General features: G+C 34.1%; 7 protein-coding genes across 9 annotated transcripts; 4 read left to right on the forward strand and 3 right to left on the reverse strand.

The window, feature by feature from the left end:
- Positions 1–4,644: 4,644 nt before the first annotated feature.
- On the reverse strand, positions 4,645–7,858 carry LOC126669676 (protein OVEREXPRESSOR OF CATIONIC PEROXIDASE 3). 2 transcript variants are annotated; one of them, XM_050363202.2, is made up of 5 exons: positions 7,484–7,858; positions 7,055–7,405; positions 6,656–6,967; positions 5,510–5,628; positions 4,645–5,062 (listed from the first exon to the last, which is right to left on the reverse strand). In XM_050363202.2, exons 1-5 carry the CDS (start codon positions 7,856–7,858, stop codon positions 4,726–4,728), a joined length of 1,494 nt encoding a protein of 497 aa, XP_050219159.1. In that variant the 3' UTR covers positions 4,645–4,725. The 2 variants fall into 2 exon arrangements, with proteins under 2 accessions (XP_050219159.1, XP_050219163.1); XM_050363206.2 differs by lacking the exon at positions 4,645–5,062 and adding an exon at positions 5,298–5,343.
- A 54-nt stretch (positions 7,859–7,912) lies between these two features.
- LOC126669683 (uncharacterized) lies at positions 7,913–9,941 on the forward strand. The gene is made up of 3 exons (XM_050363215.1): positions 7,913–8,088; positions 8,310–8,541; positions 9,410–9,941. Exons 1-3 carry the CDS (start codon positions 7,913–7,915, stop codon positions 9,704–9,706), a joined length of 705 nt encoding a protein of 234 aa, XP_050219172.1. The 3' UTR covers positions 9,707–9,941.
- A 591-nt stretch (positions 9,942–10,532) lies between these two features.
- Positions 10,533–11,933, forward strand: LOC126669681 (UPF0481 protein At3g47200). The gene has a single exon (XM_050363212.1). The coding sequence runs from the start codon at positions 10,533–10,535 to the stop codon at positions 11,841–11,843; it is 1,311 nt and encodes a 436-aa protein (XP_050219169.1). The 3' UTR covers positions 11,844–11,933.
- Positions 11,934–12,417: 484 nt separating this feature from the next.
- Positions 12,418–16,014, reverse strand: LOC126669682 (uncharacterized). 2 transcript variants are annotated; one of them, XR_008790049.1, is made up of 2 exons: positions 14,206–16,011; positions 12,418–14,072 (listed from the first exon to the last, which is right to left on the reverse strand). XR_008790049.1 is itself a non-coding variant. In XM_056104456.1 (2 exons), exon 1 carries the CDS (start codon positions 15,737–15,739, stop codon positions 14,480–14,482), a length of 1,260 nt encoding a protein of 419 aa, XP_055960431.1. In that variant the 5' UTR covers positions 15,740–16,014; the 3' UTR covers positions 12,418–14,072; positions 14,472–14,479. The 2 variants fall into 2 exon arrangements, 1 of the variants encoding a protein (XP_055960431.1); XM_056104456.1 differs by having other exon boundaries at positions 14,472–16,014.
- LOC126669680 (putative UPF0481 protein At3g02645) lies at positions 12,499–13,956 on the forward strand. Its single transcript, XM_050363211.1, has one exon. The coding sequence runs from the start codon at positions 12,499–12,501 to the stop codon at positions 13,873–13,875; it is 1,377 nt and encodes a 458-aa protein (XP_050219168.1). The 3' UTR covers positions 13,876–13,956.
- Positions 16,015–16,121: 107 nt separating the features above from the next.
- LOC126669678 (ferrochelatase-2, chloroplastic-like) lies at positions 16,122–19,236 on the forward strand. The gene is made up of 9 exons (XM_050363209.2): positions 16,122–16,270; positions 16,385–16,739; positions 16,822–16,965; positions 17,049–17,150; positions 17,269–17,372; positions 17,454–17,580; positions 17,667–17,819; positions 18,332–18,432; positions 18,839–19,236. The coding sequence occupies exons 1-9, from the start codon at positions 16,215–16,217 to the stop codon at positions 19,152–19,154; spliced, it is 1,458 nt and encodes a 485-aa protein (XP_050219166.1). The 5' UTR covers positions 16,122–16,214; the 3' UTR covers positions 19,155–19,236.
- A 71-nt stretch (positions 19,237–19,307) lies between these two features.
- LOC126669677 (vacuolar-processing enzyme) lies at positions 19,308–22,881 on the reverse strand. The gene is made up of 9 exons (XM_050363208.2): positions 22,614–22,881; positions 22,008–22,172; positions 21,746–21,902; positions 21,500–21,585; positions 21,209–21,408; positions 21,014–21,062; positions 20,618–20,827; positions 19,785–19,991; positions 19,308–19,683 (listed from the first exon to the last, which is right to left on the reverse strand). Exons 1-9 carry the CDS (start codon positions 22,821–22,823, stop codon positions 19,501–19,503), a joined length of 1,467 nt encoding a protein of 488 aa, XP_050219165.1. The 5' UTR covers positions 22,824–22,881; the 3' UTR covers positions 19,308–19,500.
- Between the last annotated feature and the right edge of the window lie 459 nt (positions 22,882–23,340).

The raw sequence follows: 23,340 nt of genomic DNA on the forward strand, positions 1-23,340 counted from the left end.
AATTAAAATATTTTATTTTAAAAAAAAAAATGAAAGGACGGATCAGTCCTAAAATGAGCAGGTGTCTTTGGTGCACCTGCTAACTTCCTTGTGTGAGCATGTGCAAGTGCACATGTTCACCTACTTGCATAGTGCACCTGCTCACTCCCGTGTCAACAGGTGCATCAAGTGCACCTGCTGACTTGCTAATATCAACACATGGTGTTGATGAAACAATTCTAAAAAAATGGTGTTGATGAAAAGATTCTAATTTTTTGGTAAAGTGTGAAAATGGTAATTAGTTTTATGGTATTTTTGTTAGATTTTCATTATAATATACTCCCTCCGTCCCATTTAAAAAGAGACATATCCCATTTTTATTTGTCCTATTTAAAAAGGCCACATTGTATTTTTTGTGCCAATTTATATGAATTTTTCTTTTTTACCTCCTTTTCTCTTTCCATAATTAATGACTATAAGCTTATACACAAAATACAACACTATCATAAATAGAGATAAAATAAGAAAACACTATATTAATTAATGCTTTCTTAATATATGTGAAAAAGTCATTTGTCCCTTCTTAAACGGGACGGAGGGAGTACTATTTACTCCATCCCAATAAAATTGCCTTATCCTCCGTTCCAATATAATTGTCTATTTTATCTTATCGTACAGTTTAAAAAAAACAATCATTGTTTATAAATTTTATTTTTATTTTTTTTAATATCTTTATTTAATATAGAATTCACTTACAATTTATTTTTAATTTACTCATCAGTGGATTTTAAATAGTGATAATATAAAAAAATTGAGTGTACAAATTATTACTTTTAAAAATGGACAAGAATTTTAAGATAAAAAAAATTCTCAAAATGGACAATTCTATTGGAACGGAGGGAGCAATTTCTAATTTTTTCAATCCCAAATGTTAATTTGTAATATCTAGCTATCTATAACTATCTTATATGTGGAAAGAGGGGACATGTAAAATTACGATAATAGTTTTCATTAAGGATAAAATAAGTAAATAGAAATTTAAGTAATAAAGATAATATAAATAAATATATGATATATCAATAAAGAGTTTAACTCCAATTTATATTAAACAACGCCAAATCAGAGTTTAATTTGGGTAATATAATATAAAATATTGACGTAAGAATCTGACTAATATTGAATAGAAGTTTAATATCGAATAGAAGTCTAATATTGAATTAGAATATAAAATTGTAAGAATCTAATATTGAAAAAAAGTTTAATATTAAAGTTAATATAATAGGAGACTTAGGCTGTAATCGCTAGATAATTGAAATATCAATGTAAAATATTATGTTTTTGAAAATAGTGAAAACTGAAAAGAAAATGATTATCTTTTAATTAAAAAAGAAGAAGTTTTAATAGTAGTATTTGTTATTAGCTTAACAATACATATGATTTCAATATAACACGAGTCGGAGTGATTTGTTAGAAAGTTACATCTGATTAGGAATCACATTAATTTTGTTTCTTCCGAAATGTAGTTAAAGCCATATGGAAAAAAAATTCTAAATTCACAACAAATAATTAAAATAATAATAATTAATTAATGAAAAGGTTTAAACCTAAGCTAAAGAAACCATTATAATATTATAATTTTATTTATTTAATCCACACCAAAAAAAACATGTTTGATATTCACATAAATATGAAATTAAAATGGACAATACAATAAATCACAATAATATATAAATAATACTTATACAATGAATTTTTTAAAAAAATCAACTAATAAAATAATTTATAATAACTTGTTTAAAATTAATATTATATTTATAGTTTAATTGATATATTATATATAACGGGTCATATAAATATTGCTCATGTGCATAGCACGTAACTAAAAACTAAAATATATCATATTTAAAATTAATATATCGTATTTTATATATTAACGGGTTATAAAACTATAACTCACGTGCTACCGTTTTAAATTAAATAAAAAATAATTTATTAAAAACTAAATTATAATATTTACTAATTTTATTAATATTTAATATATATATCGGGACATTTATTCGCTCACGTGCGTAGCACGTGACGAATCGCTAGTACCAGTGTTTTAAAAACCGGACCGAACCGGCCGGCCGGTCGGACCGGTTGAATCGCGAACCAGCCAGTGGTCCGGTCTGAAACTTTGAAAAAACGGATCTTTTGGTTGGACTGGGTTGGATCGGTTGAACCGGAATGAACCGATAAAAAACCGGATGTTGAACCGGATCGGACCGGATTGAACCGGTATAAAACCGGTGAATCAGATTTTTTTTAAATTTTTTAAACCGGTTGAACCGGTCATTGAACCAGTTCAATCGGTTGAACCGGAAACCGGTGGCGTCACCGATTCGGCCACCGGTTCGGTTTTTAAAACACTGGCTAGTACTATATATAAGAGAACTGATTTGGGGGGAGGGGGGGCTCTTCTTAATATATTACTAAACTAGCGTTTCGCCACGTGCTACGCACGTGAGCGACATTTATATGACCAGTTATGTATATTAAATAAATTATTTAATTTTTATTTGATATTTAAATTTTCTAATATTTTTTAATTAGATTATATTTAAAAAATTATTCATATTTCTATACTAAAATTTAACCCTACCATTCTATGTGACGTGATTGATACCTATATGACTCGTTATATATATATATATATATATATATATATATATATATATATATATATATATATATATATATATATATATATATATATATATATATATATATATATATATGGCGACATTTATATGACCAGTTATGTATATTAAATGAATTATTTAATTTTTATTTGATATTTAAATTTTCTAATATTTTTTAATTAGATTATATTTAAAAAATTATTCATATTTCTATACTAAAATTAAACCCTACCATTCTATGTGACGTGATTGATACCTATATGACTCGTTATATATATATATATATATATATATATATATATATATATATATATATATATATATATATATATACAACAATTAAGTAATTGAATATAATAAATGATTATTATTTAATTTATTAAAGATTTTCAAGTTTTTAAAAACTTATAATTAAATTATCAATACTATAATAGTATTCTTTAATAAATTACTAATATGTTGTTAAAAGTATTTTTAAAAAAGTCTATTTTTAGAAAACAAATTATTTAAATATCATGAAATTGGAAATATATTTGGTCTTTTGGATTCTACAAATATTTGACAACTTGTACATTTGTGTTTATCAACTACATATCTATATATTATAACTGTATTTTGTTTTTTGGCTCGGCAATAATAAAAAGAAAAAAGTGTATAGTCAATTATTCAAATTTACTGCTTAACAAATGATAATATGACTGTAACTTAATGCAATTATTGAAAAAAACATCTTATTGTTTTTTTATTGTTAGAGTTATACTTAACATCTATTTTATATATATTTAATTCTGAAGTAGTTAAATTTGCTTTTCCTATTTAAATTAAATTTTTAATTAATTACTTTTATAATTTATTTTTTTATTTAAATTAATAGTATAATACATAATATATGACCCGCTATATATATTAAATATTATTTAGATTATTGAATATAATATTTTAAAAAATAACTTTTAAATTTTTTGTTTAAGTTAAAATTATAGTACGTTAGGATTATTTAAATGACTCGTTATTATATAATCTTTTCATTTTATATTAAAGTATTATAGTTTTTATTATTAAAATTAAAATTATTGTAAATAAGAAAAAGCGATCCTAACCTAACCCAATTATGCTTCTATTAGGAAAAAAAGACAATCCTAACCAGCAATGATTCAATTACTACGGTCAGTCTTACTTTTTATATTGAAATTGTTGTTTTTTTATTAAATTAAATTTGTACTTAATTACAATTCATTTTATTATTTTCTTAATAATTATACCCTTAATGAAACCTAATATCGTTAAATTTCTTAATTTATGGGTTAAAAAGTTTTATATTGTTGAACTACAGGCTTTTAACACTTCGGTTTCGTTCATTTTGTCTTTTATACTTTCATAACCCAATTTTTATTTTCAACAATGGAAGGTTACTCATTAAATACTAAAACATAATAAAATTAACATTTAATCATCTATAATTCTAATTAAAATAAATTACTTCTAATAAATTACTAATTTAATTATTATTTAATATTTTTTTATTTAAAATCTCTATAAAGATAAACTATTCCTAATTAACTATTATTTTAATAATCATTTGATATTTTATATTTAAATACAATTTGCAATTATAGAAATAATTATTAATTAAATATAAATATAATTTTTTAAATTCAATATAAATATAATTATTTGACGAGTCAAACTACGAGTCACGTGTAAAACACGTAAAGCGACACTAGTATTAGTAAAATTATATACACATGTTATTTATAATTTAAACTATTAAAAATCAAAAATTGACATTTGGACTGATAAAATTAAAAATTAGTATTATAATTATAAAAATACTAATATTATTATATTTATAATTATTCCTTTTATCAATGGTATGTATGGATATGAGAAAATGCATAATAATAATAATAATAAAAATAATAATAATAATAATAATAATCTCTATCAAAATTATTTATTCAGATTAAGTTTAATAAAAACTGGATAATAAAAAAAGTATGAAATAAATAAATGAAAGCAGCAGCAGCAACAACAACAACATGCCTATGATTACAGAATAAAATCACTACTTGTGACCGGAAAGTATCCCTAAAAGCAGATTTCTACTTCCCGACCGGGATTTCAGAATGGGTAAACCCGAATGGTTTTCGATGGCAGAGCCTTTACAAGAAGTTTGCTTCATTGCCGGCGTTGACAAGCTGCGAGGACAAGAACTTGGTGCAGCAATGGAGCTGCTGCTACAATCCATGTTTCTAATGTTCGAACCGCTTTGGCATGGTCTTAGCTCTTTGTAATCTGTCTTATCATCTCCTAACGAAAAACTTCCGTCCCATATTTCTCCCGATGAACCTTGCCTCCGGAAAACCTTACTCGACCTTTGCAAAGTTGCCATGCTCTTGAGCCTGTCACGAGTGAGTCGGTCTCCCTCGTTTTAACGGTTTGTAAAGCTGTGTACAAAAATGAATGCCCCAAGCATATATATATACAGAGAGGAAGACAGGAAAAATGCCTGAGGGAAGGACTAAGGAAAAAGGTCATCATATGGAATATTATTATGTTTTAACATCTTCATTAGAGTTTCCATAGGTTTTAAAATTTGGCATATGTCATGAATATTACAAAAATTAAGTCAATATATTTAATAAAGGATCTACCAAATCCAAGAAATTTTCATTGACGGTACCTGAAATGTGTACAGAGAAGTAGATACTAAAGAGCTTCGTCAAAAAGAAAACATTTAACTCATCTAAGAACACGGAATATTATACGAGTTCTCCCAGTTTCCACCATCTGATAAACGACAAATATACAGATAATTTCAACATGAAGAGACAGCTTCAGGATCAGACCTTTGATATGGGAGATGTGTTTCAGGAACCTCATCTTCATTGCGTTTATCTTCGAACCATTTAACCACTTTTTTCCGAGGCAGATTTGTCACTTGAACAATGCTGCTAACCATTGCATTCTGCATTTTGGTAAGCACATAGACAAAATTAGATAACAAATACTCTTTTAATAGTAATTCAATGAGCTTGTTCAATACACATCAAAACTTCAGATCCTTGGTTTCACATAGCAACAATAGTTCATCGAGGTTGGTATACCACATGCATGAAAAAAAAATTGTAGAAAGAAACAAGGGAAATTTAGCAAATACCTAAAAAACTAAAAATATTTGCAAAATTTAACTCATAAACTGAAAGTTTGCAAACGTACTTAAAAAATTTAAATATTTATTTTTTTACTCCACAGTTTCAAACCGTTTGAAACCCTAGTATAATTGTACAGTCGACCCTCTGATAATTAATATACATGGTGGACTGAAAATTTATTAATTATTAGAATTATTAATTTATAGAATACTTTATAAGACGTAATATTCAAATTGGTTCCCTAAATTTTTATTAATTATTAGAATTATTAATTTATAGAATATTAATTATTAGAGGGTTTACTGTATTCGAAAAATAACTTGAAACCGTTTTAAAATACAGTTTCAAATAGAGTTTCAAACGGTTTCAAAAAGTTTATAATTGACATTTTTGAACAGTAGTTTTAAAAAAAAAAGAGTATTTTTACAAATTCAGAGTAAAAAAATAAATTTTCGAAAAAAAGGTAAAAAAATAAATTTTCAAAAATGGAGTATTTTTACAAATATTTTAAAAAAACGGAGTATTTTCTGCAATTTCCCAAGAAACAACAGTAAGTTCACAACAGCTTAGTGATTTGGAAACCCATAGAAAACACACAAACCCCAGAACCTTATTTGTTCGAAATTGAAGAAATCTAACAGTTTTCCAAGGATCGGCATGAATTCGTGTAATTAACATGGTCAGCTAATGAAATCTGTTTATGATACTAAGTACTAACTTTTGCCAAACAAATCATTTAATGAAAGCACACATTGCAATAAGAACATACAACTAAGATTCACACTTTCCTATCATAAAAGCTGTTATATAAGTATAACAAAATGTTGTACTAACACTTACAGTGGGTCTCTTTGATCTTCTATATACTCTTTCAAGAGTTTCAAGATGTACTTTCTTAATTCTTTTATGAGCAGACCAGCTCTCCCTCATAACATGAACTGGCAATTTTTTGTCACCATCAGACTTCACATCCTCCACTGTCGTTATCTCCACCGGAGTAATTTCAATCGGTTTAGCTTCCGGCAATAGCGGCGCTGGTTCTGGCTCATCACGCAAACCAGCACTCAACATAACAAGATTCGGAGGGGGATCGCGAAGCAACTCAAGAACAACAGCCCTATCAAGACAAAGCTCAGCAGCAAGACTCTTAATCTACAACACCAAAAATAAATCAAATTCAGAAACTTTACTATTTCTCAAACTTTCATTAATTAAGGATAAGAGATGTAAGAAGCTCACACTAGTTTTCCGGCGACCATTCTTTAAAACACGAGCTAACCTTCGCATTTGCCAGTTCTTCAGCTTTACTGGTACTTCCTCCTCCTCCTCATCCACGTCATCGTCATCGTTATCGTGTTTCGTATCAGTTGCGTCCGAGCTCTGTAATTCAACATCCACGACATCGTCATCATCCTCACCAATTCCTAGCACAGCCTCTAACTCGCGTTGAAGTTGTTCGAAATCCTCTTCACTTATGTCTTCGTCATCTTCATCACTTCCGAATGATTTATCATTTTTTAGGTCTTCTTCCAGCATGTTGAAGAGCGCCTCAAATGCATCCTCATCTTCATCCTCCTTACTTGAATTTTTCTGCCATAATTCAATTACATAATTAATTTCATTTCTCTTGCTTCAAAATTAAGCCAAAATCACTTAATTCCTGCCTACCTTTTTTTTCTTCTTCGAATCAGAAGACGGAGAGACGTCAGAGTTCCGACTTCGCCGGCGAGAGAAAGCGAGTAGAGAAGTAGAAAGAGAGTGACGTGGGAGCAATAGACTGTACGGCCTTAGGTTTCCGGCGACGAATCGATTAGTTTGAAAAGACGGCCAGCTCTGTGGAGAGGCGAAAGCTTTCAGCGACGATGATAAAGCCAACGCCATTTTTTCTCCGATAATTCTACAGAGAACAGGGTTTATGCAAGAAAAAACAAAAACATCTTCGCCTCGTCTAAAACGGCAGCGTTTTAGTTTTGGTGATCTAAACAAAAATATAATAATTGGCAATAATAATAATAATGAGGAGAAGTTGCAGCAAGCATTCATAAATCAAATAAGCACCAGATCCATACTTTTTTGTCGTTGTGAATAATTCGATTAATGGCGACGAGAGCAACAGCAACAGCAACAGCGACGAAATCGGCGGCAACATCAGCGAGAACGGCAGCAACAGCACCGAGAACGGCAGCGTCGTCGAGAGGATGGGTGACAAATCTGCCATCAATAGCTTCTCGAATCTATTTCTTCCTCATCATTCTTCAGGTCCCTCTTTTCAGGTATACTAGAATTTTCATCATTTAATTTAACTCTTCTATTACCCAACTGTAGAATTAACGACCACTAATTTTATTTTCAAGTTACTTAAGTACTGAACCTTGTTAATTTTATTTATCAAGTAACTCAAGTTATAGTTCTTGCCTCTGAATTTTGTGGCAATAGCATTAGCAATGGAATTATAACTGTCAAACTGATCGATTTTCGATTTGTGAATATGCAGGATCCCTTGTAGATCTGGCATGTGCTCGACACCAATTCATGTCACATCTTCTCAATTGATTGCAAGTGATATCTTCCCTGTCCCTGTAGTCAAAGCTCTTCTTTACCCCGGAGCCGTCGTAAACGGACTTGTCAGAAACATGACTGTTCCGAGCTGGGATAACCTCTTGGATGTCTATAACTTGACCAATGCTACAGAAGCCCCTGCTGTAACCGATCTCCAGCGCTTAGAGGTTCTTTATTCTCTTCGACTTATGATATCTTTTTCTTAATGATCTCAAAAGTATGTTTTGTTTATTCTGAGAATGCAATTGTAACTTCTTGATGGCTTTATGTTCTGGTTATCTGATTATTTTTGTCTTTAAAGAGTGCTTGAAAGCTTATGGAAACTCATATTCTTGTTTATTCAGGGTGAAGTCAAGAAACTGAGAGTCTTAAATTACTCGGTTGATTTTCAAACATAAGCTCTAACACAATCTTGAATTTATTTGAAGAATGAAGTTTTGACTTCTTGATGGCTTTAAATTCAAGATATCTAATTATTGTAAGGGAAACTCATTTCCTTATTTTTTTCAGGGTAAAGTCAAGAAAATGCATTAGTTGATCTTTGAACATAAGTTCTAAACAATCTTAAATATATTTCAAGAATGCAATTTTGGCTTCTTGGTGGCTTTATATTCTAGTTTTCTGATTATCGTCTTTAAAGAATGCTTCAAAGCTTAGTGGAAATTATTTTCTTAAAGTCAAGAAACTGAAAATTTTAGAAGTAATCAGTTGATTGTCAAACGTAAGTTCTAAAGAATCTGAAAACAGATGACACCAGACCTACTTTTATTGAAGTCCTTGCATTTTTGTAAACTGCTCTTATGGAAAAGCTTGATCCTAAACTTCAAAATGCAGCAGTTACTTGTTGTTAAGGGGCAAATTCATCCTTCTGTTTAGTCTTGGTATAGTTGGTATTTGGTAATACGGTTTTCAGCACGAGTTGAATGGCCTCTTAATATGCCCGTGAGTTTTTATATGTTTAGACTATTATTCTGGCCAGCTTCTTCTGTTGATTTTATCAGTTTCTCTTATGTACCTCCGTCACTCTTTATTCAGGTCCTTGCAGGAAGCTATTTTTCTGTAGCAGGAGCACTCGTGGGCATTCTAAAACCTGGGAGGATGAGCATGTTTGGAACGCTTTTGGTAATTTGGGGCCTTGTCAAGGAAGGTATTTTAGGAAAGCCGGCGAATACAGACCCTTCTAAAGCTGTCTATGTTTACCCAACGATTGCGCTTGCTGTGATCTGTGCATTCTCATCTGTAAAGTATAACGTGAACAAAGTTACCAGAAAACCTCCTCCTCAACCTGTTGCAAAGCCTCTGAAGAGCTCCTCAAAATCTAAGCTGAAATGAGCTGATCACCTTTGGTACGGAATAGTTTTGCTTGTTTGTCAGGACTTCTCATTGTTGTTGAGTTCGAAGATAAAATTTGTACGTGTTTTTGCGCTATTATTTTGCAAGGGTAGTTAGTAGGCTCCCTGATGTATTGATCGGGTAAAATAGATTTCGATGGAGATGCTTTTTTTAATCTTTTTGGAAATGTTGAAGAGAAGGAATGAAAAATTTATGATATGAGTTGATTATCCAATGGCTACTGGATTTCAAAATTTGCATTCGTTTCGTTCATTTCAAGAAACAGATGATTACAAATGTAGATTCACATTAACGAAAATGTATCTAAAATCCTAAAATCTTTTCCAATTATAACAAAAATAAAATAAAATATATTAGTTTAGTTGACATTGTGTTAGTTATCATAATATTTTATATCAAGTACTTAACTAATTACTGCGAAATCGAACCATAAGAATACTTCAGCTAGTGATTCATTGGAACAAGTTCTGAAGCTTATTTATTTCTTGATTTGCCAAATTCAATATGTAAATCGCGGTTCCAACAACTTGTCATTTAATAAGACAAAACACCAGCTATTAGAAAAAGACTTCATAAAATGATTGGGCTCAATAGCATTGACTTGGGAGACTTATTCATGTTTCCATAGGCATTTTAGAGACGGAAAAATGCTAGGATCAGAGCACAAACCTTGAGATCTTCTCTGCAAAGCTAACTGGTTTCGGTCTACGTCCGCCTGTCTCGTCTCATCTACTTCCTTCTGTTTTCATCTTCCATCTCGCGTTCTAGACTAAGTCAACTCTTGCTGCATTCTGATCTGGTTCTGATGGAGATTCCAACAGAAGCGACCAATGGTGATGGCGTGTCAATTGATATTGACAATCCAACTGCGAGTCTTTTGTTAACCTCTATGAAAGGCAGGTTGGAAAATCTATCTCCTGTATCTTCAGAACGCTGTATTTACAGAGTTCCCAAAAGAATCCGAGATGTAAATGAGTATGCCTACACACCTCGACTAGTTTCAATTGGTCCTTTTCACCATGGCAAGGCTGACTTGAAAGCTATGGAAGAGCATAAATGGAGGCATTTGCAGAATTTTCTGAAGCAGACGAAGGTCAACTTGGATGAACTGGTAAAATTCATAACAGATCGCGAGGAAAGGGCGCGGAACTGTTATGCTGAGACCATTGAGATGACCAGCGATGAATTTGTGCAGATAATGATCGTTGACGCTACCTTCATCATTGACATATTGTTGGGAAGAGCTTTTCCTGAGTTAACATTCGCTATTGAATCAATTTATGATAGATCCAGCCTTATGTTTGACATATATCGCGACATGTTGTTGATTGAAAATCAGCTTCCCTACTTTATTCTTGGAGATGTCTTGGACTTTGCCAAAACCAAAGCTCCTTCTAGTTCAAGCCGGTGGCCTTCCATTCTTGACCTAACTTATGCCTACTTCGGTTGCTATGTGCAACTAGAATATGCTCCCCAATCTACGAAAAGCTCGGAAGTAAAGCATTTTGTTGACTTCCTCAGACTCTGGCATCGACCCATAAAACCAAGACAGCAACCAAAAGAGAGACAAAAATTTGAAGTGACTAGAAGCTTAACTGAGCTGCGTGAAGCTGGAGTCAAATTTAAGGTAGCATCAACAAGACACTTACTGGACATACAATTCATTGATGGCGTACTGGAAATACCCTTCATAAGGGTGAGTGAGATAACCGATGCACTTTTCCGGAATCTTATTGCATTAGAGCAGTGCCATTGTGAAGTTTCATACATAAGTGACTACATTGTGATCATGGATAGCCTTATAAACACTCCTCAGGATGTGGAATTACTGGTTAAGTACGGAATTATGAAGATCATGCTGGCTGACAATGCAGAAGCTTCAATGCTTTTCAACAACCTTGCCAAAGAAATACTATATGATTCCGAAGTGTTCTACTATTCTCGCCTCTGCGAAGACCTTAATGACTACTGCAAAGTCCGTTGGCATAAGTGGAAGGCGACACTGAAACATAATTACTTCAATACTCCATGGGCGGCCATTTCTGTCATTGCAGCAGTTATCCTTCTTGTGCTCACTTTCATACAGGCTGTGTGTTCCATTTTACAAGTCAAGTAATGTATCGTTCCACTTGCTTTCGTGTGTTCATATGAATCATATGTTACCATCATTTAACTCTCAGCCAATCTTTGATCACCATTTTCCCTCTGTTGCAAGCTTTGTTTGTTTGTTTCCTTTACGAGTGATTGTTTTTTGTATTTTTCCCATACGACTGTTACCATGTAGAATCTACTCGGTTCTAATGTCGCCATACAGCTGCATCCACATATGAAAAAGGGAGAAACAAAGATAACAGTTAATACAGTTTAACTTGCAAATAACTAATATGACAAAATCCATTAAAGAAAGATGAATTGTTCGTTTTCTTAGCAGATCAATTGTTCGTTTTTTTTTGATTTTTTCTTTGTTTCAATTGATGTACACTGTACTTTAGATTTTGAAACCCAAAAAAAGGTGAAGAGAATCATTTTTTAGAAAAAGAAAAAGAGAGACAGTGTTGCAAACATTTCTTTACAGAGTATTTATTATTGAGAATACTTTATTAAAGTACAGTGTTGTGTGTAATTTCATCGTCAATAAATGGCCAGAAAAAACTAAAGTTGAGAATTATTTGGGTAAGTAGACCCAGAAAAAAGAAAAGAAAATGCTAGAATCAGATTTAAACAGAAGCATAAAAGCTTGAGAACAGGTTCATTTCAATCTGTCTCATCTCATGTACTTCCTTCAGTCTCATATCCTATCTCGCCGAACTCAACTCTTGCTGCATTCTGATCTGGATCTGATGGAGGAGGTTACAAGAGAAATGGCCAACAATGTCTCAAGTGATTTTGAATATCCACAAGCCAGTCTGTTGCTAACCTCTATGAAAAGCAGGTTGGAAAATTTATCTGTTGTATCCTCAGAACGCTGTATTTATAGAGTTCCCAAAAAATTCCGAGATGTAAATGAGTACGCGTACACCCCTCGACTAGTTTCAATTGGTCCTTTTCACCATGGCAAGGGTGACTTGAAAGCTATGGAAGAGCACAAATGGAGGCATTTGCAGAATTTTCTGAAGCAGACCAATGTCAACTTGGATGATCTGGTACAAATCATAAAAGACAGCGAAGAAATGGCACGAAACTGTTATGCTGATACCATTGAGATGACCAGCGATGAATTTGTGCAGATAATGATTGTCGATGCCACCTTCATCATTGATATTTTATTGGGAACAGCTTTTCCTAAGTTAACATGTGCTATTGAATCAATATACAATAGATCCAACCTTATGTTTGACATATATCGCGACATGTTGTTGATTGAAAATCAGCTTCCCTACTTTATTCTTGGACATGTCTTGGACTTTGCCAATAGCAAAGCTCCTTCTAGTTCAATTCGGTGGCCTTCCATTCTTGACCTAACCCATGCCTACTTCGAATGCTATGTGCGACTAAAACGTGCTCCCCAATCTGTGGAAAGCTCAGAAGTAAAGCATTTTGTAGACTTCCTCAGACTCCGGCTTAGACCCATAAAACCAAGGCAGCTATCGAAATGGGGAGTGAAGTTTGAAGTGACTAGAAGCTTAACTGAGCTGCATGAAGCTGGAGTCAAATTTAAGGTAGCATCAACAGCACACTTACTGGACATACAATTTTCTGATGGCGTTCTGGAAATACCCTTCATAAGGGTGACTGAGATAACAGAAGTCCTTTTCCGGAATCTTATCGCACTTGAGCAGTGCCATTGTGAAGTTTCATACATTAGTGACTACATTGTGTTCATGGATACCCTTATAAACACTCCTAATGATGTGGAATTACTGGTTAAGTACGGAATTATGAAAATCATGCTGGCTGACAATGCAGAAGCTTCAATGCTTTTTAACAACCTTGCCAAAGAACTACTATATGATTCCGAAGTGTTCTACTATTCTCGCCTCTGCGGAGACCTTAATGACTACTGCAAAGTCCGTTGGCATAAGTGGAAGGCGACACTAAAACATAATTACTTCAATACTCCATGGGCGGCCATTTCTGTCATTGCAGCAGTTATTCTTCTTGTGCTCACTTTCATACAGGCTGTGTGTTCCATTTTACAGGTCAAGTAATGTATCATTCCACTTGCTTTCTTGTATTCATATGAATCTTATGGTACCATTATTTATCTCTCAGCCAATCTTTGATCACCATTTTTCCTCTATGCAAGCTTCGTTTATTTGTTTCCTTTACGAGTGATTGATTTTTGTATTTTTCCCATGCTACTGTTACCATGTAGAATCTACTCAGTTATAACGTCGCCATAGAGCTGCGTTCACATATGAAAAAGGGGGAAACAAACAATGATAACATTAATACAGTTTAACTTGCAAATAACTAATATAATAGTCAATTAAAGAAAGTTGAAGTGGAATCAACAAAACTCTCCTTATTTAACCTACTTTTAGTTGCAGAAGCTCATGTGATTTATGCAAAGCTTTATGACATGTTTGGAAACCATCTAACAAAGCAAGAGCAGAACATCCTTGTACAATGAACAGGCTTTTCATTTTAAGCAATACATAGAGATGAGTGCTCTGGAATTAAGGATTGATCTGTATTAAAAAGTTCGATAGAAAAGTAATAATAATGGGAACAACTCTATAACTTTCAGCTTGGAGCGATATGATCAATTCACGAACTTGAAACTGGTTTAGTTCTTTATTACCATTTTTGTCATAAACTGATACCATGAACAAAGAATAAGTTTCCTTTGTATGTGAGTGTCCTCTCCTTAGCCCCAACACACCACAGATGGCCTTGCAATTCCAGAACCCCTTTCATCCCTGACGTTTCCCATATAAACTTGTATAGTCCAAGAGCTCTGTCCAACTGCTTAAGCCCACTCCTAACCATATTCTCTTCATCCAAAGTCAAAATCCTTCCCATACACAAACAAAATTGAGTCCCATCACCACCACCATAAATTCCACCACATAAGTCAATTTCAATGTCCCTAACATATCCATATAGGTAATACGATAAAAGTGTGAACAAACAACGTGAGGAGTGACCGAGCGTCTTGGAAAGCTGCTTCTGCACCAGTCCTTCTTGATACCGTACCTCCTTAAATCCAATACCCTTATCAACCAGCAAATCCTTAATCTGAGACAAACCTTCTTTCATTACCTCAAGTTTCCCAAAATGATAAAGTAATTCTTGCTTACTTGCCAAACAACGGATGAGATCATTAAACATTTCAAGAAGATCTTCCCACTTACCAGAACAATGAGATTCAACACTTTTAGAGGTTCTGATACGCGTCCATGAAGTGCAGCCATGTTCTGAATTGTCAACATCAGCTAAGAACTTCAAACAGCTAGAAACTATCTGCTGCGCTATGTTATCATTCTCTTTTCCGGAATGTTTATAGCACAAGGAGTCCATATCCGACTTCAAACCATTCAGTGTCTCCTTAAGCGCACCCGTCCATATCCGATGCTGAGTTACCTGAGGGCATATCGTATGGCGAACCACCTTCCTCTGTTGCGCAGATACATTGAGGAAATTACTAATCTTGGTGAGTGAATTCACAACTATAGGCTCTCTTTCGCTTAATTCACGAAAACAATCAACCGGGTTGGCTGACAATGGTTTCATACTTTCCCTTAGATTTCTCTGAACCACCGGGGATCCAATAAAAACTCGTGCAAGCGACTTCAACGCGTGCATTTTTTCCGCAACACAATCATCCATAACGACAGAGCCATCATTAACATTAACCATCCTCCCATCAATCAAATCCACATTCTGTAACTCATGAGTCAATTTCACAATAGTTGGGTATGCTTTCTCATACCATTTTAAAGGCAAAGCTTCTCCATGGGAGTGATAATGACAACAAAACATCAAATGCAACGGGACGGCTCCATTAATCTCGGACAAATGGTAATAATTTGAACCAACCAGAAACTTATGGATGCGCCTATAGATCATAATTAAGTAACATAAAACCTAGACAGTATAATTACATTTCAGTGCGGCATTTCATCAAACAAGTAGCGGACGCACAGCACGAAACATTTACTTTACTTACAGATTTGTAAAGCGCCGCTCGATAAGACAGCAGCGGTGTATATTTTCTTTGTTGGGGCCGATCGGAAAATGAAGAACTGGGCAAGTCAAAGACAACGACTGTTCAGCTGCGTGTACTTTTATATTTTCTTTTAGGGGGTTTTTTTTGTCGTCACTGTTTCTATATTGGTCGCTAAAAGGAAAAATAAATAAAACTTACCAAATATGGTGGAGGAACTACTACGCTATACCCACCAACTTTGAACACGTATTATATATTTGACTTTCTAACTAATTCCAAACAAACAATTAAAAATCACATCTTCTTCTCCAGTTTTATTTCAATTTTTTCTTGACTTTGCCTTTCAATTTTATATATTAAAGAAGAATCGAAACCATGGTGGCCGCTTCGGTTCCTCATCAGTTGAATCTCTCTGCTTCCAATCATAAATTGTAAGCTTTGAATTTATTTGATTTTTTATTTTAATTTTCATTTGGATTCTTGGATCAATCGATGATGTTTTTTCTTATATGATCTCGTTAAAATATATACTCTTGTTTTTATAGGGCAAAATCTCCGTCCAGGCTCATCCCATCTGTATCTTGCCGCCGTTCCTCTGGGGAATTACAGAATCTTGATAAACAAGTTTCACGATCAGTTTTGTTTTCAAGTTGTAATTCAACTGCTAAATCCATTTCCATCAATGGAGCATCAAATCCACTCAGTTCAGCTCAAAAAAGAGATCACAACCCACAAATATTTTATGCCGCCTCAGCTGGAGTGTTGCCAATTACTGAGGAATTTGGTGAATCTCATTCACAAGCAATGGAAGAAAAAATTGGTGTGCTGCTTTTGAATCTTGGAGGGCCAGAAACACTTCATGATGTGCAGCCATTTTTGTTCAATTTGTTTGCTGATCCTGTATGCTAGTTCTCCCCTATTTGATTCTGTTTTGATCAATTTTTAGTTTTGTTTGGCGTTGTACTAATAGTATTTATAACAGGATATCATAAGACTTCCGAGGCTGTTTCGGTTTCTTCAGCGGCCTTTGGCGCAGTTAATTTCTGTTCTTCGTGCTCCTAAGAGTAAAGAAGGGTATGCTGCGATTGGAGGGGGATCGCCTTTGCGTAAAATAACCGACGAGCAGGTAAAATGCAAGTTGCTGAAATGTTTTTTTAGTTATGTTATTCGTTCAGCCCAGTTGATGTTCTGTTGTCGTTGTTGGCGCAGGCTAATGCGATTAAAATGGCCTTGGAAGCAAAGGGTATGTCTACAAATGTTTATGTAGGAATGCGGTATTGGTACCCATTTACTGAGGAGGCAATTCATCAGGTGAGACTTTTAAACATCTACTGAATTGGCATGTCTTTTAAAGTACATTGTGAATTTCATGAGCTGGTTTTATTATCTTGCAAATTTATAGTTTTTTTTATGTTGTTGTATCGGGAAGATCAAGAAGGACAGGATAACCAAGCTTGTCGTGCTGCCACTTTATCCACAGTTCTCCATCTCCACAACAGGGTCAAGCCTCCGTGTTCTTGAAGATATGTTCAGGTATTATATCCGAGTAAAATTAGCCAATTGTTATTTCATTCTTGACATTTTTCAACTCTCTTGATGTGAGTGATCTTGCAGAAAAGACACATATCTATCAAGAATGCCTGTTTGCATTATACGGTCATGGTATCAGAGAGAAGGTTACGTTAATTCTATGGCTGACTTGATCGGAACAGAGTTAAAGCAGTTTTCTAATCCAGAAGAGGTTAATATAACTGTTGCAGAGGTTTATTTTGCATGTTTTAATTTTGACTATGGAGATAAATCTTTTTTTCGTATGTGAAATTTCAGGTCACGATATTCTTCAGTGCACATGGAGTGCCAGTGAGTTATGTGGAGAATGCAGGAGATCCGTACAGAGATCAGATGGAGGACTGTATCGACCTAATCATGCAGGAACTAAAAGCTAGAGGATTTGACAATGACCATACTCTTGCTTATCAGGTTGGTTGCGTTATTTAAGTTCATAGCTTATGGCTTCTAGTTTTGTTCACTTTTGATAATGATAACCTTGTCCTATGGCAATTTTAATTTGGCTTAATGGCGTAATCATAAACTTTAGCGTGTTTTGCAAATTTAACATAAACTTTCAATTTTGGCAAATTAATACACAAACTTTAGATTTTTTGCAATTTTAGCACCGATCAATTTTCCTTCAAATAAATAGAGAAAAATGCTGATGTGGACGCCGGAACAGTGGTTATTCCGGTGTACACATCAGCATTTTTTTCACGAAAAATTGATCGTTGCTAAAATTGCCAAAAATCAAAAGTTTGTGTATTAGTTTGCCAAAATTGAAAGTTTATGTTAAATTTGCAAAACACGCTAAAGTTTGTGATTTTTTATGCAATCAATCCTTTTAATTTTGTATTCTTTTTTCTTGTCCGCATTACCGTGATTATTTTTATAGGTCTGCTTTAACTTTTTATCCGCTTTCCCATTTCTGTTATTTCCAGAGCCGAGTCGGGCCTGTACAATGGCTGAAACCCTACACTGATGAGGTTCTGGTTGAGCTTGGCCAGAAAGGTGTGAAGAACCTGCTAGCTGTTCCAGTAAGGTAGGCAAATAGTAACTTTACTTTATGCAAATTATTTGATAGTTTCAATTTATGTTGCACAAAAATAAAAATGTTGAAACGGGAAACTTGGGAACCGGAAACGGAAAAACCAGGGGTGGACCCAACCAGCTGAAGTAGCGACCGCCCCCCTATATATGTTTTTTGAAAAATATGGTTATTAGCCCCCCAATTTTTTTTAACAAAACAACCCCCATTCTAGAATTCTAGTTCCACCCATGGACAAAATTATGTTTTTAACTATAATAGGTTGGATAAAAAAAAAATTGAGTTTCAGAAGCATTTACAAATCATAGGATTTAATAAGTTTCCGTGCCACATAGGTTGTAGTAATTGACCGATTGATGTCGGTTCAAATGTATTTCCACTAACTACTTTGAATCTCTAGCTTTGTGAGTGAGCACATAGAGACTCTTGAAGAAATCGACATGGAATACAAGGAATTAGCACTTGAATCCGGCATTGAGAATTGGGGACGTGTACCGGCTCTGGGTTGCACTTCATCCTTCATCACAGATCTTGCAGATGCAGTGATAGAAGCTCTACCTTCGGCAGAAGCCATAGTAACCTCAAAAAGCACCTCTGAAGAAGCTGATTATGATCCTTTTAGATATGCAATCAAACTGCTGTTTGGCTCAGTCTTGGCGTTTGTCTTGCTTTTATCCCCAAAAATGTTCTTTGCATTCAGAAACCACCTTCTTTGAAGACAACTAAAGATACTACTACAGGTTTTTTGTATAAGGATATCTTTATCAGATAATAAAATATGAGGATGATTCTTGGTGAGTTTATGTATACGAGGCAAAATGCGAAATGGTACAAAATTAGATTGTATTAAGGAACAAATAGATATATCATTTATAAAACAGGTCGGAACATACATTCTTATATTCAGAAGACATGTTTATGTTACAATGCAATCTGGTAGATGCGATTCTAATTCTTATTTACATGGAAGCAATGACGATGACAATCATCAAAATACAGTACAACTGTATCTAAAAGCAAAGTACTGAAATATTATTACTATAAATATCAGACTTTATTCAATCATGCACTAAACCCCTTGTGAAGAGAGCTCCATGTACCAGATGGAAATGTGGCACAAGTTTGTGCTGATGCTTCGGTCATCTGTTCCTCGCGAATTCCAGCGTTGCAAAGGTTTGCAAAAGAACGCATGTGTTTCATACCGTACTGGGATATGGATCCGCAATGTGTCTCAAAGGTCCTTACCTGCACAATCAACAAAGGGGAAACAGTTTCTCAGAATTCAGAAAGAAAATTGTAATTGTCGTCAAATCTGCCATTGACGGGATATGACTTAGGAGCATTACCAAATTTTTAAGGCAATCCCAGTCATCAACAAGTGGTTTCCCAGCAGGACGAACAGCGCTCAGCACCTCTGATGCCTTTTTAAGTCCGAATAGGAGCTTCCCGATCAGTTTCACGCTGTGGTCTACATGCATTCGGTGAGACATTGCTTCAACAACCTGCTTCTGTGCTTCAACCTTCCTAGGAGAGCCCTCTGGGGCTTTGCGGTACTGCAGAAAGCATAAAGGGAATTTTATAGATTATTATGGATAAAATGCACAAGAGTTGATTGCTTTTGAAACCAATAAGGGTTCATTTCGTCCCTCCAACTTGGCACAAAAGATCAAAAGGGTCCAAGTTCGGAGTTTTGACAAACACCTTATCAATTTCAGGTCAATTACACCCAAGCCTGTCAGTCTTCATGGTCAAAGGTGTCAATTGACCTAAATTTGACAGGTTGTGGGTGTTTATGCTTCTGAAACACAGCACAATCTTGAAGATCATGTCCTAATCTCTATGGTGCACAGCTGATGCATAATTTCCCAAAAAAAAAGCATTTATAGTTAAACTTCTTTAGCAAAGATTGAGAATTATAATAAATTCGTTTATAGATAAGAACATGCTGTGAAAGTCTATGATCTGAACTCCATCCTATCATTTAGCATAGCCTAGTGCTAGTACTTAGGTAAGCTACCTTATAAATAATTATATAAGCATTTCAAAGGTTGCAGCATTATTTGCTATGGAGGTGAAGAGGTCAATCGTCTTTATCTTTTAAACTCGTTTAACAGCTCCAACTTTGCCACAATAACTCATGGATTTTAGAAACAATACATTAAAAAGGCGAGAAATATACCTTATCCCAGAAATGAACAAGATCAGCATCACGCTGGTTAACAGCTTTTGCAGGTAGCCTCAAGGAGTTCTCATCCACAAAACTGGAGTTATCATTAGCTGGATTGGTGCCCATATACATGAAGAGTGATTCTTTGTTAAGTCCTACGTCACCAAATTGCATGACATGAGACCCATAAGCAGAATTATCTGGTAAGGTCCTCCTTTTAACCTGCACATGAAGTATAATAAAACCACATGATGTTGTAGGCAAGTAAAACACCACAACCATATAAAAAAAAGAAAAGTGGCGTCATTTAGAATGTCCCCACTAGTTACTTTGGAGAAAACAAATAAGTTTAATGCCATTGGACCTTATTCCACATAAATAAAGTAAAATGCAGCTAAATTTACTAACCAGTTCATATTGTTGGTGCAAAGATTCTGTCCGCAAATTGTGTACATCGCTGTTGAAAAGGTTTGAACATATATATAAGAAAACAGCCATTGGAAAAATGTTTCTATAAACTTAATTTATTTTTCAACCATCCACTCACTTGGTAAACATTTTTTTTGTGTGTATATTTAATTTCACAGATAACACTCTGCTTACCTATCCTCCATCCAAGCAATACTATACAGGTCACCCAAACAGGTTTCATATTCTGGGGGTGGACTAGGATTCTCTCCAGGGCAGTAAGTTCCCCAACTGCTCTCTACAGCGTTTGACGCTGTAGTTGCATAAATATTCAGGCCTTCAGGAAGAAGGCCCTCAAAAACACTCCCAGATTCACAAGCTTCAAGATAGAACACCTGCAGTTTTGCAAATATAACTACTCGTAAAGATGCATGAAAGAGGTAGACAAAAAATATCTTCAGTTATGATTTGAGAGAGTGATTTTACCAAGCTTTTATAGGTCCCAGAAGCATGCTTCTTTTTTAAGACGTCATTCAGATCATTAGCGTATAGGTAAGGATTGGTAGGCATCCCTGATAATCAAACAACAATACGAATGATAAATACCAATTTTCAGACACAGAAACTGTAAAATTCTCATAATCATTGAGAAACTCAATGAATACGTAAACACCCCATGATAAAATGAACATCGCAACATTTTATTAATAGATCACTTCAATTGCTACTGACCTAGCACTCCAGGACCTCCATGATCAGTGTAATATATGAAAATATGATCGTTGGGACCACTATCGACAACTTTCCCGCTGCCACCCGTAAGAGCCGTTTTGTTTCCAAGGATAGCAGCAAAAAAATTATTGACATTGACATCTTCGCCAGTGTAATCCTGCAGTTGAGAAAACAGACCCGCTTATAAGAGAGAGAGAGCCTATTGTAAGCATAGTAAAATCGAAACTCGCGTTAAAGATTTGAAACGAAAGAAAATAAATACCTTTGGAACACCTTTGTAAACATCTTCACCGTTGGGACTGTTAATGATGATTCCTTTCCTTGGATTCTCTTCATTATCAGCAATATCATCATACATGAAAACAATTATATTTTCATCCTTTAAACCGCCTTTCTTCAGGAGTTGATAGGCATGACAAACATCAGCCTGAGGAAAACAAACCCAAATCATATATATAATTAATGATAATAACCAATATCAAGACAAAAATATATAAGCAAGTGACTCCAAGCTAACAAAAATTAATTCGTCACACACACACAAATTTACACATAACCACGGATTATGGCACGGACTGGAAATTAACAAAAATACTGCATGGATTTTAAAATATGAGAAATTTCGTTAGCTTCGTACCACTCAAGAACAATTCACTCACACCAAAAATAAATTAAAAAGCTCAAACTTGTACGTCTAAATAAAATAAAAGTTAACTGTAATTTAAAAATAAATAAAAATTAATTACTAAAAACTTGATCATCAAAAAAATAAAAGCTCAGCTATGAACACCAAAATTCAAAATTGATATATATGATATGATCAAAACCTTACACTATAGAAAATTCAAATTCAAAGAGCAATTATAACCTGGTGCCGGTAATTCCAGTAACCGTTAGATCCAGCAATCAAAACCGCCCATCTAGTCCCGGTCGTAGAATCATCGTCATTATTTTTACGGAAGAATCTAGAAGCTTCCGACGGCAACCGGATAACATCGTCGCCGATATTTCGGCTACATGAAACGACGCAGCATAGAGCTAAGAGAAGAACAATTACTACGCCGGAGACAAATCGCATCGTCACGGTGAGTTTTCCGGTGGTTTGATTGGTTGGTGATTACAGTTTAGAATAATCAGTTGGTGAGGTTTTAATTTATTTATTTATAGAGCCAAAGGTATGTGGCTGGTAAATTTTTAAAAAGTAACGGTGATGACGTGTACTTTTTACACTAAAGGGGTCCACATTTTGAACGGTTGAGATGGATTTAATCTGGGTCAAAAATGATCTGGGCGTTTAGATATGATTGGAAGATTCGGTTAAAGTGAGATATGGTGCAGCGAATTATGAATCCAGTTTGCTTTCAAGAGTGGGAAACTATTGTGTGCTATCATGGGGCCCACCATGATTACCGTTTAGAAATTTGTCGTTTAATTCAGGGAAAAGGTTTAATTTTATCCTTAAAAATTATAGTGAAGTAAATTTATCTAAACTTGACCCTCCAAATTTTAGAAACTGACTCAATTACGCGAAGTGAGATAAAAAAAAATTTAAAAGTATTATTATAATGATTTTAAGAAAATATTCTATTTATATT

The sequence above is a fragment of the Mercurialis annua genome, linkage group LG2, assembly GCF_937616625.2.
Source record: "Mercurialis annua linkage group LG2, ddMerAnnu1.2, whole genome shotgun sequence".
NCBI classification, from domain to species: domain Eukaryota; kingdom Viridiplantae; phylum Streptophyta; class Magnoliopsida; order Malpighiales; family Euphorbiaceae; genus Mercurialis; species Mercurialis annua.

Bases quoted from the DNA above. Each gene is read 5' to 3' on its own strand.
- LOC126669676 (XM_050363202.2), bottom strand. From the start codon at position 7,858: ATGAATGCTTGCTGCAACTTCTCCTCATTATTATTATTATTGCCAATT. The intron at 7,406-7,483 runs GTAGGCAGGAAT...GAATTATGGCAG, and splicing joins ATTCGAAGAAGAAAAAAAAG to AAAAATTCAAGTAAGGAGGA. The intron at 6,968-7,054 runs GTGAGCTTCTTA...TTGGTGTTGTAG, and splicing joins ATGGTCGCCGGAAAACTAGT to ATTAAGAGTCTTGCTGCTGA.
- LOC126669683 (XM_050363215.1), top strand. From the start codon at position 7,913: ATGGCGACGAGAGCAACAGCAACAGCAACAGCGACGAAATCGGCGGCA. The intron at 8,089-8,309 runs GTATACTAGAAT...GTGAATATGCAG, and splicing joins CTTCAGGTCCCTCTTTTCAG to GATCCCTTGTAGATCTGGCA. The intron at 8,542-9,409 runs GTTCTTTATTCT...CTCTTTATTCAG, and splicing joins CCGATCTCCAGCGCTTAGAG to GTCCTTGCAGGAAGCTATTT.
- LOC126669681 (XM_050363212.1), top strand. From the start codon at position 10,533: ATGGAGATTCCAACAGAAGCGACCAATGGTGATGGCGTGTCAATTGAT.
- LOC126669680 (XM_050363211.1), top strand. From the start codon at position 12,499: ATGTACTTCCTTCAGTCTCATATCCTATCTCGCCGAACTCAACTCTTG.
- LOC126669682 (XM_056104456.1), bottom strand. From the start codon at position 15,739: ATGATCTATAGGCGCATCCATAAGTTTCTGGTTGGTTCAAATTATTAC.
- LOC126669678 (XM_050363209.2), top strand. From the start codon at position 16,215: ATGGTGGCCGCTTCGGTTCCTCATCAGTTGAATCTCTCTGCTTCCAAT. The intron at 17,151-17,268 runs GTGAGACTTTTA...TGTATCGGGAAG, and splicing joins CTGAGGAGGCAATTCATCAG to ATCAAGAAGGACAGGATAAC. The intron at 17,373-17,453 runs GTATTATATCCG...GTGATCTTGCAG, and splicing joins GTTCTTGAAGATATGTTCAG to AAAAGACACATATCTATCAA.
- LOC126669677 (XM_050363208.2), bottom strand. From the start codon at position 22,823: ATGCGATTTGTCTCCGGCGTAGTAATTGTTCTTCTCTTAGCTCTATGC. The intron at 22,173-22,613 runs GTTATAATTGCT...TGTTTTCCTCAG, and splicing joins ACTGGAATTACCGGCACCAG to GCTGATGTTTGTCATGCCTA. The intron at 19,992-20,617 runs GTATATTTCTCG...TGCTTTCTGCAG, and splicing joins TTGTTCATTTCTGGGATAAG to TACCGCAAAGCCCCAGAGGG.